General features: G+C 43.0%; 1 protein-coding gene across 1 annotated transcript in view; it reads left to right on the top strand.

The window, feature by feature from the left end:
* The first annotated feature begins 9,925 nt into the window (after window positions 1-9,925).
* LSG1 (large 60S subunit nuclear export GTPase 1) overlaps window positions 9,926-14,196 on the top strand; it is a 28,989-nt gene continuing 24,718 nt past the window's right edge. Inside the window, exons 1-2 of the mRNA XM_055084610.1 lie at window positions 9,926-10,147; window positions 11,797-11,923. Coding sequence (XP_054940585.1) covers window positions 10,049-10,147; window positions 11,797-11,923 — 226 coding nt within the window. The 5' untranslated portion in view covers window positions 9,926-10,048. The remainder of the gene's footprint in view (window positions 10,148-11,796; window positions 11,924-14,196) is intronic.

Raw genomic sequence — 14,196 nt, 5'->3', positions numbered from 1 at the left:
AAGGGCTGGAGGGATGGAGGAAGGGGGAGCAAGTGTTTAATGGATACAGGGTTTCCTTTTGGGGTGATGAAAATATTTTGGAACTAGATGGAAGTGGTAGTTGCACAACATTGTGAATATGCTAAATACCACTTAATTCTGCCCTTTTACAGGGTTAATTTTATGTTATATGAACCTCACCTCATTTTTTTTTTTTAAATAAAGAAGGAGGCAGAAGAGAGGGTCAGAGTAGTGTGATATGAGAAGGACCCAACTCTCCCTTGCTGGTTTTGAAGATGGAGAAAGGGGCCACAGGCCAAAGGATGCAGGCAGCCTCTAGAAGCTGGAAAAGGCAAGGACGAATTCTCCCCTAGAGTTTCCAGAAAAGAGGCCCTACCGACACCTTGACTTTAGCTCAGTGAGACCTGTATTGGACTTCTAACCTGCAGCATTGTAAGTTTATGTTGATTTAAGCCAAGCTTGTGGTAACTTGTTACAGCAGCAGTACACCTCCCATCTAGCTGTCCATTCCTCTGTCACTCCCCTCACTGTGTACCCTGAATCCTCACAATTTCTAGAAGCCACCCACTCCCCATCAGAGCCAAGCAGAGGACCTGGTGCTTCCTTAAAAAAACTAAGGCTGTCAGAGCAACATTAACTGTGTGCCAACATCTATACCCATTCCCATCTCTCTGCCTGCCCCCCTCGAATCCACCCTTCACGCTATCACCAAACCACAGATCTGACCTTGTACTTCCTCTCATTATAACCCTGCGGTGGCTTCCCACCAGCCACAGGTTACAGCCCCAGCTCCTCAGTATAACACGTGAGAATGTTCGGGTCTGGCACCTGCCCACCTCTGCAGCCTCATTCGTCACCTCTCCTGGCCTCATAATTTATGCTGCAGCGATGGAGAAGAGCCTATACTTCTCCAGGGCTCGTGAGACTGTTTCTTGTCTTCCTGCCATTGCTTATGTGGTTCTAACTGGAACGGCCTCCTCCTACCATGTCCCCTGGCTGACCCAGACTGGGGTCCCACCCTCTCCAGGAAAATGTCCCGAGATCCCTAACTCCTTCTCCACACCCCCTTGTGTGTATCTCGACCTCTGTGATCACCTGCTTGTCGTACTAGTGCCTTTAATTCTCCACCTCCTTCACTAGGCTGTGAGCGCCTCAACAGGAGTGACTGTATTTAATTCATCTTTCTGGCCCCAGTTCCTAGCACAAGGCCTGCCACCAAGTCAGTATACGATAAACATTTGTGGACTGGACGTCAACCATGTGCTTATTTTCATAGCAATTGAATTGTCATAAGCACAGGCTGGCAGGACTGGAAGGGCCCCTCAAGATAATCTAGGCTGCCCCTCGGTTTCATAGACAGAAAAATCAGGTCCTGAGAGTACATGCACTGGCCATACAGTTATTTTCTGACCAGGCCAAGATTAGGACGCATGTGGCCTGAATCTCAATCCAGGCAATTTGTTCAGCTAAACATAAAGCCAGAGGCTTTTAAACACATAAATGTGTGGCACACATGTTCTGCACTCTCTCCCTTCTATGAAGGGCTATGTTTGGGGACTCATGGGTGGACTGGGCAGAAGCCGCCCTCGTCAATCAAACATACATCTCCCTGTGACACGATTGAGCTGCCACTCACTGGGCCCCTTGTCACTGGCCTTCACGCCACCAAAGAGGTTCAACGCAAACATGACTGTCATGGGATCTACATGGTCGGACTTTGGTCTCCCTAGTGGTCGAGATCTCACCCAGGTCCACGACAATCTGGTGGCCCATTGGACTCCTCTGCTCTGCCCAGTAACCCTCAACCTCGCTGGGGTTTTCACCTCCAAAACAATGAGCGTGGTAGCAGTTCTTACTTCTCTGGAAATAGTAAAAGACGTACAGTAAAATGAAATGAGTGTGGTAAATACTTGGAGATTTTCAAACTGAGGGTAGAGAGGATATTATTGCTAAATTGTGCTTTAGTTTGTCTCTCAGTTTTGAACTTCTCTCTGGGCATGTGGGCCTGACGGATCTTTAACTAGGCCACACAAATGAGCTGGCAAAGTCACAGCTCTTCAATCACAAATATTAACTGCACTGGCCTCTCCGCACTGGGTGCTGGGGAGATGCACAGGGTCTCACCCTTAAGGAGGCTATAATCCAGTGTTCACTTATTCAGAGAGGACTTGAGGAGGTACTTTGGGTATGTGGTAAGACAGGGGTCCCCAACCCCCGGGCCACGGACCACTAATGGTCCGCGGCCTGTTATGAACTGGGCCGCACAGCAGGAGGTGAGCGGTGGGCAAGTGAGTGAAGCTTCCTCTGCCGCTCCCCCTCGCTCCCCACCGCACCCACCGCTCCCCACCGCTACCCACCGCTACCCACCACTCCCCACCGCTCCCCCTCGCTCCCCACCGCTCCCCATCGCTCCCCATCACTCCCCATTGCTCGCATTACCAACTGAACCACCCAGCCCCACCGTCTGTGGAAATATTGTCTTCCACGAAACTGGTCCCTGGTGCCAAAAAGTTTGGGGACCTCTGTCGTAGGGGATGAAACATAGGTGCAAATAGGTTTAGTCTGAGATAGTGGAGGCTGAGCTAAAGCGCTCTGAGGGCTCAAAGGGAGAAAGAAGTTCTAGCCAATCAGTGAGAGACCAGGGCCCTCTTCATGGAGGGGGTGGGTTACAGGCTTCACTGAAGGATGGGCAGGTTGGTGTGGACAGAGATGAGAGAGAGAAGTCTAGAGGGAGGAAAGGGCTTGTGTGATGGCGTCAGTGTTGAACCCTAAATGACAGGGCAAAAGCAGGAAACTCAAGCGTATTGAGCACCTACTACACATAGTCACTGCACTGATGCTTCACATCCATCTGAACGTTTCATCCTCTTAAGACTGTTGTGAGGTTCATGATATTCCCTTCATTTTACAGAAGGAAAGGACTAGGCTAAGAGAAGTTAAGAAACCTGTATGATATCATGTATATGTGGAATCTAAAACAATACAATTGAATGAATATGCAAAACAGAAACAGACTCACAGACATAGAAGACAAACAACTGGTTACCAAAGGGGAAAGGTTGGGGTTGGGGGTAAGGGACAAATTAGGGGTATGGGATTAACATACGAGCTACTGTATAAAAAATAGACAAGCAACAGGACATACTGTATAGCACAGGGAATTACAACCATTATCTTGTAATAACCTAAAATGGAGTATAATCTACGAAAACACTGAATCACTAGGCTGTACACCTGAAACTAATATAATATTGTAAATCAACTATACTTCAGTTTAAAAAAAGAAAGAAAATAAACCTGCCAAAGATTTCCAAAGCCTATGCTCTTTTTATTTTAAAATTTATTTTATTCTAGTAGAGTTGATTTACAATGTTGTGTTAGTTTCTGCTGTACAGCAAAGTGATTCAGTTATACATATATATATACGTTCTTTTTCATATTTTTTCCATATTGAATATAGTTCCCTGTGCCATATAGTAGGACCTTGTTGTTTATCCATTCTACATATACGAGTTTGCATCTGCTAATCCCAAACTCCCAAGCCATCCCTCCCCCATCCCTCCTCCCCCTTGGTAACCACCTCTGTTCTCTATGCCTTTGAGTCTGTTTCTGTTTTGTAGATAAGTTTATTTGTGTCATATTTTAGATTCCACATATAAGGGATGTCATATGATATTTGTCTTTCTCTTTCTGACTTACTTCACTTAGTATGACAATCTCTAGGTCCATCCATGTTGCTGCAAATGGCATTATTTCATTCTTTTTCATGGCTGAGTAGTATTCCATTGTATATAGGTACCACCTCTTCTTTATCCATTCATCTGTTGATTGTTTCCATGTCTTGGCTATTGTGAATAGTGCTGCTATGAACATAAGAGTACATGTATCTTTCTGAATTATAGTTTTGTCTGGATATACGCACAGGAGTCAGATTGCTGGATCATATGGTAATTCTATTTTTAGTTTTTTGAGGATCCTCCATACTATTTTCCAGAGTGGCTGCACCAATTTACATTCCCACCAACAGTGTAGGAGGGTTCCCTTTTCTCCACACCCACTCCAGCATTTGTTATTTGTATACTTTTTAATGACGGACATTCTGACCAGTGTGAGGTGGTACCTCATTGTAGTTTTGATTTGCATTTTTCTAATAATTAACGATGTTGAGCACCTTCTTATGTGCCTGTTGGCCATCTGCGTGTCTTCTTTGGCGAAATGTCTATTTAGACCTTCTGTCCATTTTTCGATTGGGTTGTTTGTTTTTTTGTTATTGAGCTTTATGAGCTGCTTGTATATTTTGGAAATTAAGCCCTTGTCAGTTACATCATTTGCAAGTCTTTTCTCCCAGTCCATACAAAGCCTATGCTCTTTGTGTTGAGTCAAGTCAGGCCTGACTCTGGAGGACCTTGAATAGCAGGTGGAGGCATCTCATAAACTGGGTGAGTCATTGGAGGCATTTGAGTAGGGACATGCCTTGATCAGAGCCGGAACTCGGACACCTACATTCCAGCTCTCACTCAGTGAGGGTCCCAGAGCAAGATGTTGCCCCTTTCTGGCCCTCACCTTCCTGCTTGTGAGCTGAGCAAATTCCCCTCTGGTTCTAAGATCACAGGAGGCTGTGTTGGTTTTCTAGGGCTGCCATAACAAATTACCATAAACAGGGTGGCTTAAAACAATAGACATTTTTTCTCTCACAGGTCCTGAGGCTGGAAGAAGGAAGCATCCTTCCTTGCCTCTTCCTAGTTTCCACAATCCTTGGCGTTCCTTGGCTTGTAGACATATCATTCCAATCTCTATTTCCATCCTCTGATGGTGTTCACCCCCCGTGTCTTCTCTGTGTGTGCCCAAATTTGTGTCTTCTTATAAGGACATCTGTCATTACAGTAGGGCCCACTGTAATCACATATGACCTCATCTTCACTTGATTACATCTACAAAGATCTTATTTCCAAATAACCTCACATCCAGGTTAAGACTAGAAGCTCTCTTTTTTTTTGGGGGGGGGGGAACCTCTGTTTTTGAGAGACACCATTCAACTCAAAGCAGAAGCCATGATAGGAAATTGCAGGGGTAAGAGAAGAAAATAGACAAGTTAGATGTCTATAAACTCTGAAGGTCACCCTGTGTCTGAAGCCCCCAGAGATGTTCTCACCATGACCTTGTTTGCCCTGAAGCCCCTCCTTTCATGCGCTGCTTGCTTGGACTATCTACCACTTGGACAAGGGCCAGGCAGAAATGCAAAGGCATAAGAAGGCAGTCAAGAGAAGAACGATGAGCCTTGCAAGTGAGCCTTTCTCATCAATGCCACCAGAGGCAAGGAATGCCAAGTTTGTCCCCTCCAAAAGCAGAGGGCAGAGAAGTTGCTATTCCTGCATGGTTCCCTTTAAAACTGAACCTTGTATCTTCACTTTTCCGTTTGTGCTAACAGTACTGTAACTAATGATGACCGCATTTGCTAGATGGTTGGTTCGTGGTGCCCTCAACCCTCACATGACAAAGAGGGCGCAATGTTGTCTTCTCCCTGGGTTATATGGTGAAGGAACTGCCCTGCTATTGACAGGCCTGGGCACCTTTTCTGAGACCATAATTGTGCCCCTGTTATTTCAGAGACTGGGGTGAAACAAAGGGTAGCATGAAGCAGAAGGGAACCCATTGAGGTAAGGAGTCTGTTAAGCACCTTAGTGATTATGTATTCCAACACCCACTTTGAAGTATGAACCTACTTGAGAACATCGTGATGCCTGATTATTTAGCCTTTGCTTAAACACCTCCAGTGGTAGAGAGCTCACTCCCTTTCAAAGGTATCCATTCCACCTTTGGAGCACTCCAATTGTAAGTAGGTTGAAACAGATGGCAGTGGCAACTCTGTAGCTTCTCCCTACTTGTTCTAGTTCTGCTTGCCTCATGTCTACTCAGAACACTCTTCTCTCCTGTCCTAGGGTAGTCCTTCACATAAATAGAAATGGCCCATCATACCTTCTCCTGAGACTAGCCATACTTCCTCCACCTTTTCCTCATTCCCTCACCATGCAAGTGTACCTGCTAACATTATCAATGTATCTATTAAAGTGACTTAGGGGAGGGCCCACAGTTAGACACAAAAAGTAAAATGCCAGTAGTCAGAAGACTTTCCCAGTGGATTAGGGTCTACCTGGTGGTATAGTTCGTGGCTCCACCAGCGACTTGAGCTATTTAACCTTGGATGAGTCCTTCTGTCAGTCTGATCACCACTAAAATACAAGCTCATAGGGGCAAGGAGTTTGTCCAATGCTGAATCCCCAGAGCCTAGAGATGAATGAATGAATGAATGAACAAACAAGAGAAACCTGGCACTTTCCATCTGCAGATTTTAGAGTTGGTGATTATTCATTCTACTTGGAGCCTTCCTTACTTTGTATTACTTCACTGAACTTTATTGGGTCTCAATTTCTACAACTAAAAGTTCAGAAAAACAACAGTGCCCTTTCTCACTTGACTGTTGTGAGGGAAAAAAGAATGGCAAAGTCATCTGTGAATAAAAGATCCCAGAAATTCCACATATAACTACAAGAGTTGGGAAAAAAATCCACTGTTCAAATACTGTTCAAATACAGTACACGTAGGATCTTGTAGCCTACACACCAAAACAAGAGGTCATTTACACGTTTCGTTGCACACACAATGACTTGCGCAAGCAGGAAATCGATGTATGAAGTGACTCAAATTAATCATTTAGAATAACCACAAAGGGTTGCTGGACTACTGAAACTTGATTATGTGTAAGAATCCACTCATTTTCAACAGGGATAAATTGAGAATCGCAGATAACCGAAGGGAGTTTCCCTACTGATTCAGTGACTCTGCAGAGACTGCCAGACTTCTATATTCACAACTCTCAGCCTTATGCAAACTGCTTTAATGTCCTTGTGGAAGTAGTTGGTGTAGAGAATGGGAGAGAGGGAGGGGCAGGGTTGCAAGCTTGCCTGAGCACAATTTTTCTACCAGTGACACATTGTTGGCCAAGGGGTGAAAAGAAAACCAAAACAGAAACCCACCTGCTCACCCCTCTCCATTCCCAGAGAGAGGTGGAGCCCAGAGGCAGAACAGTGTGGAGTTGGAGAGCAGAGAGCTACTCCAAGGTTTGTTCCTGGCTGTGGGTTTGCGGGGCTTGGAACTACATTTGTTGAATCACAGTAAATCAAGTAGTATGCAACATCATGAATGAGGAACACTCCGTATTGCTATTTGGAAACTGGACACGAGGCTTCCAATCTCAAAATCAATGCAACTTTCTCCAAGGGTCAGCTATTCAGAAAGTCTTGGCTTCAACAGAAGGTCTAAGCTATATGGGTATTCAGGAGGATCTGACCAGTCTTCCAGACAGAAACATTTCCACTGTTGTGACAAAGTGATGAGGGCAGTTTGACTGGGTTGTGCTGTTCCCTGAAGTGTGTGGGTGGAATGGCTTTTGTAGTCAGAGGGCAGGGACGGGGCTGATTCATCTTTGCAACCCCCTCACTCTGGAGCAGCAGCCAACACCTTCCCCACTCTTCACAACCACCATCATCACCCTCTCCTCATCTCACTTGGTTCCTCTGAATCTGGATCCCATGATCGTGTCTCATCAGCATTCTCAAGTCCCCTTCCTCCTTGCCCTTCTCACTGAACTAGGCTCATAATCCCTCAACATGGACCAATTATACATCTGGATTCTCACCTGCATTGTCCACTTCTGGGGAAAAAATTGTTCAGTTGTGAAAATGGGTACCCCACAAAATATCAGGCAATGAACTTGTAGCATTATCTCATTTGCTACCTCTGCCGGACAGGAATTATTATTATCCCCATGAACCACATAAGGAAACTGAGGCTCAGTTAGTTCTTTTTCAATGGTAGATTTGAGGAGCATCTTGGGGGGATAGAAATATTTATGACTTACTTATTTGTCAGCCGGGAATAGTTGCTGCTATTTTAATTTTATAATGTCAGTGTCTTTTTGACGCCTCACCCATGTTGATTAAATTATCACTTTATTTGGTCAAGATTTTTTGGAGCCCATAAGAGGAATGACAATAGAAACCAAAAGTGTTTGTTTTCCTTAAATCTCTGAAGGTGACAAAATCTGGAAGAAGAAATGAGGGTGAAGTCCCAAGTTTCTGACTGAGCTCTAGGAATGAGGTGGCAGGTTTCTTTATATCATCTATTATTATTATTATTATTAACATCTTTATTAGACTATAATTGCTTTACAATGGTGTGTCAGTTTCTGCTTTATAACAAAGTGAATCAGTTATACATATACATATGTCCCCATACCTCTTCCCTCTTGCGTCTCCCTCCCTCCCACCCTCCCTATCCCACCCCTCTAGGTGGTCACAAAGCACGGAGCTGATCTCCCTGTACTATGCGGCTGATCCCCACTAGCTATCTATTTTACGTTTGGTAGTGTATATATGTCATATATTATTATTATTGTCACTAGAATATAAAGTTCATTGAATCTTACTGTATGAGTTAGTTTTATCTTTAACCACTCAGCTCCAAGAGAATGCCAGAAACTGTCTGCTAATTCTCTTCCATGGGTCTTCTCCATATCTTATTTCTGGAGATGATGTTCAGGTTTTTTAAAGATACACTGTTTCTAAGTTGAGAAATGGGAGAAACCATGTTCTAATGTATTCCTTCACTGATCTGTGAGCACTGCCTTCCCAAAGCCTTGCCAGCTACAACATGGCTTGTCAGCAGCCCTTTGGGTATTTCCCAAAGTTCACTCCAATTCAGTAAGAGTCAGCAGTGAGGTGTAGCACACAACGGTCAGGGTCCCAGCTCTTCCTGACCCAAACTTGCTGTGACTGACTGACTCTTAGCCAGTCCACTTCAGTATCTTCACTAGCAGGGAGTGGACTTCTCTTGCTACTCAGAGTGGTCTGTGGCCCAGACCAGCATCATCAGCATCTCCTGGAAGTACAGAGTGCCGGCCCCCACCTAGACCTTATCAGTCAGGATCTGCACGTTAACAAGATTCCCAGGGGGCTCACATGCACATCAAAGTTTGAGAACTGGATTCTGAAATACACACTAACAACCGTCATTCTCCCCTTGCCCCAGGAACGAATAAAATAGTGAGAAGACCTGGGCTTGATGCCTGACTCCGAATATATTTCATCTCTGACTTGGGCAAGCTGCTTCCTCTCCGGAGCATCACAACATTGAGGTGTTTCTCCTGATTAAGGAGAATGGAGCTTAAACGCCCAACACCCACACAACTCTAACCCGACTTTTCTAACGATAAAGTGAGAAAATCCAGGCCGCAAAGAGTGGAGCGGGGTCACTGTTTTTCACTTTATTTTAATTAATAGGAAAATTTAAATACAATTCTAGGTGGAACTTGTAAACGCTTTTTAAAAAATTATTTGAAAAAAAAAGCATTTTTTAAGTCAGATCCATTTGGCTTTCCTTGCAACCTTGCCAAGCTCTTTCCATTCCGAACTGCTATCCAGGCTGGGACTCTTCTCACCAATTCACAGCTCCGGAAGACCAAAGTATACAAAAAGCTGTTTAGTTGCCGGGCGTGACAGCAGCGAGGCCACACCTTGGAACACCGGCCGAAAACTAGCGCCGGGAAGCAACGCCACCTAGCGCTGCAGAAACACCCTTCACCCACGTCTCCGCCTCCTTCTGACGAAAGTAGCCGGGGGGGCGGGGCTAGTATCCCGAATATTATCGGCCACGTTTTCCACGTCTCCTAGTTCTACACCGGACGTTAAAGACTGACGCACAAGTTTGGAAGGTACCATTCTTTTAATTTAATCAACTTATTAAAATTTGAGATATTGATAGGAAAGATATTGAAAATTAAGTCCTCAGACCACTTTACATTTATTTTCCATCATAGTGGCAAATATGAGATATATAAGTGGCGATTTGAAACAATTATTGTGTTTCCCTTCAACTTCGGGCCTTAACTACTTGGGCTAGCTCATACGTCACTTCCGGAGATCTATCTCCTAACCATCCAAAAATCAGGAGCGGGTACGGCAAGGAAGATTCGTGCGCCGACTGGGCAGCTATGGGTCGGAGGAGAGCGCCGGAGGCTGGAACCCTCGGTCGGGCTCTTATCCGCCAGCAAGTTCAGCGGAGCCGTAGCCATCGTCACACCGACTCCTGGGTAAGATCTTGTCATCTTTCCCAGTCTGTCTAGTTATGAGAGTCTGAAAGCTGCGAAGCTTGGGGTCAGAGGTCACAGGGAAATTTTCCAGAGGAAATGATGCCAAAATAGGGTTTCTGAGGATGAGTACAGTCGTTCCCCGTTAACCGCGGGGATCGGTTTGGGACTCCCCCAACTCCCCGCGGATACCACAATGCGCAAATGTTCAAGTCCCTTAGAGCCTACCAGGCAGATAAACAGGCCCTCCTTCTAGCAAGGCACAGGGCCCAGAGGTGGAGGCTAATGTGGTGATGAGGTTGCAGTGAGATCTTGAATGCCAGGATAAAAGTTTGGTCTTTGCCCTGTAAGCCATGAAAGCCTTTGGAAGTTTCTGCACAGGAAAGACATAAAAACTCCTTTTTGTATTCATTTGTTCAAAGAATTGACCCTCCAAGAGCCGCTGGTTGGTACCAGAAGTACAAAATAACTCAGATTCCTGCTTCACCCTTTTTATTCCCTAGTGGTTTCACTTAAAGCTGAACAACTTATCTCCAAAGTTTGGCGGGCCTAATAGTTCCCTGGGCCCGGGAACGATCATAATTTTTAGGATCCTTGAAAAGTGGATGAAGTAGTTTGACTTGTGTTTGTTAGTTTGACACTCATTCTCTCATGTATTTGAGAACTCACGAAGTTCTCTGTAAGAATCTGTGCAAAGTCAAAGGTGTCTCTAATTATCCATGTGCACTTCGTACCATCTAACTTCCATCTGTGTAATCTGCAGAGTAAACAGCATACAGAGCTCATCAATATTCATCAGGTCAGAGTTACTCTGGACATTAGATTACCAGTAATTATAATTGATTTTGAAGCAGCCTGTTGTTAATGTACTCATTAGGAAGTAGTGGGAAGATTCGATTATGAATTCTAAAGAACTGGATTCTAATCCTTATGCTGATTTTTGCTGATTCTGTGGCCTTGGGCAAACCACCTAGCCTTTTAACCTTTAATTTTTTCATTTACTTGCTGCACCTGTACAGAGTGTAGAGCTTAGGGTGGTGTTTATCTTATCAAACTATGGGTTGTGTCTGGAAATCAGTAACTCTCGACTAGCCAGGTTTTTCACCCTACAGAATAGAATTCAAGAAAATACCAGTCTGTGTGGCATGTAATAAAGTAACTTTGTTTCAGGATTCCTTTGTTTCCATTTTACTATACTGAATGGTACACAGTTGTATCACTAAGTTTCTCACAGCATTTGGGTCACTATGTGAAATGTATTTCTTACTGTGGGTATCTGTCAAAGAAATTTGACTAACAGTGGCTGCCAGGACCAGAGTATATGGTATATGGGTTCAGGTTCTTACCTCTATCACATATTAGCTTGCTCCTATAGGCAAGTTGTTTTATCTAATTTAATCCTGTTTCCTCATCAGTAAAACAGAGATACAATAAAATTTATCTTAAAAGATTTTGAAAATAAAATGAGAAAATAAATGGAGAGTAACTATCATGAGGTAAGAAAGTGCTCATTTAAATGTTAACTGTTACTAGTATTGACTCTAAAGGGGCTGATACCACCCTCAAGACCATAGAATAGTTACTTGGGAGTTAGTTTGGATGTTAAGAGCAGAAGAGAGCACCTGTATTACCACCTTGTGTTTTATTCATAGTTGCACACAAGTGAACTCAATGATGGCTATGATTGGGGTCGTCTTAATCTTCAGTCCGTGACTGAACAGAGCTCCCTGGATGACTTCCTTGCCACTGCAGAACTTGCAGGAACAGAGTTTGTAGCTGGTAAGTTGTTGCTGAGTGCCTACAGCACATTTGTGTCTTTGCTGACTATATACAAATAAGTCTGCTTGGAAGTGTTTTGCCGATCCTACCAAACTCATAAAGGAGCTGTCTTTAATCCAAAGGCAGATATCCCAGAAGCAGTGTGGGAAGGTCGAGATGAACTCAACTGGGAGGTACAGAATGTGCCACAGTTTTCAAATTCAGCTCTAAAAAAACTCTTCACATTATCCATCATCATATCGAATTCAAGAACCTCAGTCTCTCATCAGGAAAGAAACCAGTCAGCATTACAGTGGACAATACCAGCATTTTCCAGAAAATGTTTTCTGATACCATTGTTAGAAGCAAAATCCTGGGCCTGCTGCTGTAACTTAGGCAATTTGAATTGTATTTTAAAGCACTTGTTAACACATTAATAGTGAATTTTTCCATGCATGTACTTTGTTTTAGTCACTGCTTTCCCTGTTTTTGTTTTTGTTTTCTCTAGGCACTTAGAAAACTACCTGGCACAGAGACAGCATTATAAATTACCATTTCTATTGCTCTTATTATAAGTGTTATTATGTTGTTTAGCAAATTCATTCATTTGTTGAAAATGCTTTTATTGAGCCCCAGCTACTCTCAGGTATTGTACTGGCTCCTAAGAGTATGGTGTTGACTAAGACAGATTTTGTTTCTGCAGAATTTTGTCTAAGGTGCTATAAAAGAAGTATGTAGCAGAGAATAGGGTCATAAAAGATGTAGTTGGTGTTCATTTCTATCTGAAGGAAAACTAGGGCCAGTCAGGGCAAGCTTTACCCTGGGGCTGAGTTTTAAAAGATGAGTAGATGTTAGCAGGACAGGTGAGATGACACAGAACATTATAAACAGGCAGGCAGAGCACTTCAAGCTAAGATCTGAGCAGCAGTCTACTTTGTTCAGAAAACAGACTGAGTGAACTGATGAGGATGATTATAATTTTTGTGACTTTCTGTTTGAATTAAAAAAAAATCCCCCCCAAAAAGATTTAAAAAATAAAACAAAACAAAACAAAAATAATAATATGCAATCACAAGCACTGAAATTGAAACTGTGATTAAAAATCTTCCAACAAACAGAAGCCCAGGACCAGATGGCTTCACAGGCGAATTCTATCAAACATTTAGAGAAGAGCTAACACCTGTCCTTCTCTAACTCTTCCAAACTATAGCAGAGGGAGGAACACTTCCAACCTCATTCTATGAGGCCACCATCACCCTGATACCAAAACCAGACAAAGACGTCACAAAGAAAGAAAACTACAGGCCAATATCACTGATGAGCATAGATGCAAAAATCCTCAACAAAATACTAGCAAACAGAATCCAACAGCACATTAAAAGGATCATACACCATGATCAAGTGGGGTTTATCCCAGGAATGCAAGGATTCTTCAATATACGCAAATCAATCAACGTGATACACCATATCAACAAACTGAAGGAGAAAAACCATATGATCATCTCAATAGATGCAGAGAAAGCTTTTGACAAAATTCAACACCCATTTATGATAAAAACCCTGCAGAAAGTAGGCATAGAGGGAACTTTCCTCAACATAATAAAGGCCATATATGACAAACCCACAGCCAGCATTGTTCCCAATGGTGAAAAACTGAAACCATTTCCACTAAGATCAGGAACAAGACAAGGTTGCCCACTCTCACCACTCTTATTCAACATAGTTTTGGAAGTTCTAGCCACAGCAATCAGAGAAAAAAAAACAAATAAAAGGAATCCAAATAGGAAAAGAAGAAGTAAAGCTGTCACTATTTGCAGATGACATGATATTATACATAGAGAATCCTAAGGATGCTACCAGAAAACTACTAGAGCTAATCAATGAATTTGGCAAAGTAGCAGGATACAAAATTAATGCACAGAAATCTCTGGCATTCTTATACACTAATGATGAAAAATCTGAGAGTGAAATTAAGAAAACACTCCCATTTACCATTGCAACAAAAAGAATAAAATATCTAGGAATAAACCTACCTAAGGAGACAAAAAACTTGTATGCAGAAAACTATAAGACACTGATGAAAGAAATTAAAGATGATACAAATAGGTGGAGAAATATACCATGTTCTTGGATTGGAAGAATCAACATTGTGAAAATGACTCTACTACCCAAAGCAATCTACAGATTCAATGCAATCCCTATCAAACTACCACTAGCATTTTTTACAGAACTAGAAAAAAAAATTTCACAATTTGTATGGAAACACAAAAGACCCCAAATAGCAAAAGCAATCT

Source organism: Physeter macrocephalus, chromosome 1 (genome assembly GCF_002837175.3).
Source record: "Physeter macrocephalus isolate SW-GA chromosome 1, ASM283717v5, whole genome shotgun sequence".
In the NCBI taxonomy this organism is placed as follows: domain Eukaryota; kingdom Metazoa; phylum Chordata; class Mammalia; order Artiodactyla; family Physeteridae; genus Physeter; species Physeter macrocephalus.
Note: the sequence above shows the minus strand (reverse complement) of the source record. Positions and strands in the feature narration are given on the sequence as shown.